The sequence below is a fragment of the Spermophilus citellus genome (assembly GCF_964194105.1).
Source record: "Spermophilus citellus genome assembly, chromosome: 2".
In the NCBI taxonomy this organism is placed as follows: Eukaryota; Metazoa; Chordata; class Mammalia; order Rodentia; family Sciuridae; genus Spermophilus; species Spermophilus citellus.
This window is the reverse complement of record NC_138183.1, coordinates 85,768,935-85,774,093: the sequence shown is the minus strand read 5'-3', so window position 1 is coordinate 85,774,093 and position 5,159 is coordinate 85,768,935. Positions and strand designations below refer to the sequence as shown.

Sequence of the window (5,159 nt, the reverse complement as noted above, 5' to 3'; positions counted from 1 at the left end):
TGTCCCTCCATCTTCTTTCCCTCCCAGGAAGGGGCTCTCTCTGAAGTTTCCCTGTGTACATAAAGGCTGGATCCTCCAGAAGATTAACTTGCAGGAGGAAAGACTAGAGTTGATGCTACACCCAGAGCCCAGGTGGGCTTCACCCCAGGCTATTATCTCTTCTTCCAACCCACTCATCTTCCTTAAAAATCATTTGCTCTCCCATTAAGTGGAGCTCTCCAAGTTCCGCTTCGTCTCCCCTATGAAAAGAGTAGGAAGGCTTCAGCCACCTGGTGCATCCTCAAGTCTCAATTTGTCACTTTGTGTGCCTGTATGTTGATAACTTTGTGAACCTTTTTTTCTATTAATCTGTCCATGGTCAGCTCGTTTCAGCAGGCTCAGTGATCAACCCTCATAGGGTTGAGGGTGTGCCCTGAGGCCCTAGAGCTCCCTACAGCTCTGTGTTAAAGCGGATTTGAGCAAAGGCAAACATGGCCTGGAAAGTAGCATGGCAGAACCCATGGTAGGTATTAGCCACTCCTCTTCCACAGGGTGAGATGAAAAGATCTAACTACTGTATGAAACCTGCACATTAGAACAAACCCAAAAGTTCTTCATTAGGAAAAAACTTGGTCTTGAAGTATTCTTCCTCTGGTTAAAAATAGAAGGAATGCCAGGTATGGTGGTGGTGCACATCTGTAATCCCAGCAATCCTGGAGGCTGGAGGAGGAGGATCACAAGCTGAAGACCAGCCTGGGTAACTTAATCAGACCCTGTTTCAAAATATAAAATAAAGGGGCTGCAGGTGTAGCTCAGTGGTAGAGCATTTGGCTAGCATAGATCAGGGCCTGGGTTTAATCCCCAGTAAAACACACACACACACACACACACACGCACACACACACACACACAGATGCATGAAATATAGTCTTTGTCAGGCTCCTTAGCTTTCAGAAAAAAATGGCAGTCATCATCTGAACGTTACTCATTAGTAACTATTACACACAACTGAATAGAATCAATAACACAGAACTGCTGCTTTCTCGTCAGAAAGACCAACTTAGAACTAATAGTATTAGTAGGAAATTAGTACTTTTATGAATAAATGAATCTCATTTGATGATTTTTTTCTCTTTTTTATTTGTATTTTTTTAAATAGTTATTTTTTAGGTGTAGATGGACACAACACAATGCCTTTATTTTTCTGTGGGGCTGAGGATTGAAACCGGGTCCCGCCCGTGTGAAGCAAGCGTTCCACCGCTGAACCACAATCCCAGCACCTATTTGTATTTTTGAAGAACATTCACTTTAGCTTCATTTCTCCCTGCAAAGAATTCTGGAAAACCAGCAACCCTCTCTGAAGAATTTGTGGCCAAAAGCCATTAAGTCTGCATCTCGGTAATCATGCAACCAATTGCTCAGGCCCCAAACCTTGGTCACTTCCTTTATTCTTCTCTTGCCCTCACTCTCTGTGTCCAATCAATCAGCAACTCAGCTGTACCTGCAAAATGTCTTGAAATGTGTCCACTTCTCTCCTCAGTTGGAACCACCATCATTTCTCATCTGCACAAAGATGACAGTCTCCTACTTGCTTTGTCCACTAGGTCTCTGTTTCTACCATTTCAAACACAGAAGCTAAAGTAGGTTTTGTTTTCAAATAAAGACTTTTAGTAGAAATTGGAGCATGCTTATTTTAACACTCTGAAATATTTTATATCCCCATGTGCATTCACCTTTTTATATTCTCCTCCCTTAACCCTGCAGTTCAGCTCTATCTTAAATATGGTGTTCATCAACTCCAGGGATATCTTCTTTCTTTTACAATACTGTAGATGGGTGTGTATTAGTCAGCTCAAGCTGCATAAGGAAATACCACAGACTAAAAGACTTCAACAGTAATTCTGGAGACTGGAGTCCAGGATGCAGGTGTCAATAGAGTAGTGCAGCAAAATGCCACTTTTCCTAGCTTGCAGATGGCCCTCTTCTTGCTGCATTCACATGTGATTTTTCCTCTGTGTGCATATGTGTGGGGGCTGGGGGGCAGAGACAAAAGGGGGAGGGGCATCCTGATATTTCTTCTTCTTTCATAAGTAATATAGGCTTAGGACCCCATCTTATGACTTCATTTAACTTTATTTATCTCCTTAAAGGCTCTAAGTCCAGGGCTGGGGCTGTAGATCAGTGGCAAAGTGCTTGCTTTGCATATGTGAAGCACTGGGCTCGATCCTCAGCACCACATAAAAAAATAAATAAGTAAAGACATTGTGTGTCCATCTACAACTAAATATATATATATATATATCTCCATCCAAATGTAGTCACATTGGGGGTTTGGGCTTCAGCATACAAAGGTGTTTACCAATTCAGTACATCATAACATGTATGTATCGCTAAGACAGACTGTGATTTAAAAAATTATCTAAATGTATCATATTTACCTCAGTTAATGAAACTTAAGGAAGTTGCAATTGGAAATCATCCATTTAATAGCTGTCCCTTCTTCAACCCAAAATTCTCATTTGATCAATCATATTTTCAAAAACTGATGGGAAAAAATATTCTTAAATTCTGCTTTTAAATAATCTATAGGAGTCTAAATTACAACGTAATAAGAATTTATCATGTGACTTATGCAAGGTGATGGGAATTGAAATTACATATATTTTATATTCTTCATTTCTATTTCCAGGTATCTTAAATCTCTCCTATCTGAAGTTAACTGTAATCATAAAAATTAAACTTTAAAATGTTTTTTAGAGATATTAAGAACTTTATCTCCCAGCTTTTGAATAAAAGACAAATTTATTTTTTAAAAAACAAAATTTTTATTTAAAATAAAGTAAATAGTAAACTGGCATATTCAAACCTTTTGACTGGTCAAGTTCAGTGTAATGACATAAATAAGTTCTGATCTATACTGGCATTGGAGCCATCATATTTTCATTTTATAGTCAATTGGATAATTTTTCTTTCATTCCACCTCTCAGAATTTTGTCCTTTTGAGGCAGGCAAACAACTCGGCCCCATCCATATTGTCTCTCATTTAACAATCTATCTCCGGCCGCATGCTCGGCAGTTACCAGTGACCTCATGCTGTGGACACATTTTCGGGGTATGTGCGGCTGTGTATGAAATGCTACATTTTCCCATTCTACTCTCCCCTTTGATCACCAACCTTGTCTTGTCTCCCACTCTCCTTTGCAACTCTAATCATTTTTATTCCTTTCAAACCATCTGGGAAAACATAAACAAAAAAACAAGGTCCCTAAAGAATACTTTCCCTTCCCAAAGCTGCTAGCTTAGAAAATTTCCATTTTATTTCTGCCTGAGTATTTTTGGTTTAAGAAGTTTTCTTTCTTACCTGGACTAGACAAGTGTACATCAGGGTCCACTGGATAGTCCTGCAGCAGCAACATCTCCAGACCCAGAAATATCTCCAGGCCCTCAGGCATCACAGTGGGAAGACCAAAGCGTTTAAAACTCATGTGAGTCATAATCCTACTACTTCCTGGCAAGATACCTGTGGCAATCATTAAGCTACTCTGGGACTCAGTTTCCTTACTTATAAAATGGGGATTATCATGATATCTAATTTTCATGGTTTTAAGAATTAAATAAGGTTTTAGTCGAGTCATTGCCCTGGCCTGAAACGGACGTGCGTCCCGCTTCGCCCGTTCTGCAGTCCGGTTTCCGCCTCGTTTCCGCCCCGCTGCACGCCGGCAGTATGGCCCATAAGCAGATCTACTACTCAGACAAGTACTTCGACGAGCACTATGAGTACCGGCATGTCATGTTACCCAGAGAACTTTCCAAACAAGTACCCAAAACTCATCTAATGTCTGAAGAGGAGTGGAGGAGACTTGGTGTCCAACAGAGTCTAGGCTGGGTTCATTACATGATTCATGAGCCAGAACCCCATATTCTTCTCTTTAGACGACCTCTTCCAAAAGAGCAACAAAAATGAAGTCTATCTGGGTTCATCAATTAAATCTTTCGCAAATTTAATGTATATGTGTATATAAGGTAGTATTCAGTGACTACTTGAAAAATGTACAAATCATTCATCCTTACCTGTGCATGAGCTGTATTCTTCACAGCAACAGAGCTCAGTTAAATGCAACTGCAAGTAGCTTATTGTAAGGTGTTTAAGATAAAATTTCTTCTAGTCAGTTTTTCTCTTAATATAAGTGCCTGTTTGACATTACCTGTTACTTTTGTTAAATAAAGTTTGTATGTTGCATTAAAAAAAAAGAATTAAATAAATTTGTATATGTGAGTATTCCTTGAGAAGCATCTGAGGCTATTTTACATTGCTATAGCAAAATGCCTGAGATCTTATAAAGAAGATAGGTTAGGCTGTCTGATTTCGGGCAGCCTGCCCCGCGGCTACAGAAGGCGTGGCGCTGCAGAGAAGGGATTAAATAGTAAGCAGGGAGATAAGTGGCTGCCACATAGTGGTATCCCACCAGCCAAGCCCGCACTGACCCCCGGGCTGAGTTCGGGATTGCAGACGGGGAAGGGAGCGGTACAGTCCCATCACCCACAAGGGACACTCCACTAAGGCAACCAGTGGCCACCATCTTGGAGAGCTGAAGTATCCACGGCCACTCTCCGACAGATTGCAACAACAAAACAGGTGTGTGTCACTCAGCTCAGCCCTCATACATAGGGGGATTTCGCATAAAATCTCTCCTAGACTTTCAGGGGGAGGGAGTATCAGAGTGAGCCTGCATAAAGACTAAAGGAGAGCTAGAGGCACCTGACCTTCAACCCCCCCTCCCATCAGCAGCCAAAACAAAACCTGTCTAGCCAGCGCTGGGGAGGGGCAAGCAGAAAAAATCAAAACCATAGAGTGCCAGGTATCCCAAAAGCCAACGGTGTGACCCCGGAGATCCAGGCAGTCTAATTCGCGTGGCCTGCCCCGTGGCTACAGAAGGTTTGGCACCTCAGAGAAGGGATTAACTAGCAAGCAGGGAGATAAGTGGCTGCGACATGGTGGAATCCCACCAGCCAAGCCCGCACTGACCCCCGGGCCGAGTACGGGATTTCAGATGGGGAAGGAAGCAGTACAGTTCTATCCCCCACAAGGGAAACAAAACAATAGAGTGCCGGGGTTCCCAATAGCCACCCTCCACACCCAACAAACGGCAGGCCCAGAGTACAGTTTGAACTGCCGAGAA

The 5,159-nt window shown here is 42.1% G+C and overlaps 1 protein-coding gene across 1 annotated transcript; it reads left to right on the top strand.

Moving 5' to 3' along the window:
• The first annotated feature begins 3,682 nt into the window (after positions 1–3,682).
• LOC308641141 (cyclin-dependent kinases regulatory subunit 2) lies at positions 3,683–4,215 on the top strand. The gene has a single exon (XM_081279434.1). It carries the CDS (start codon positions 3,704–3,706, stop codon positions 3,941–3,943), a length of 240 nt encoding a protein of 79 aa, XP_081135560.1. The 5' UTR covers positions 3,683–3,703; the 3' UTR covers positions 3,944–4,215.
• The last annotated feature ends 944 nt before the right edge of the window (positions 4,216–5,159 follow it).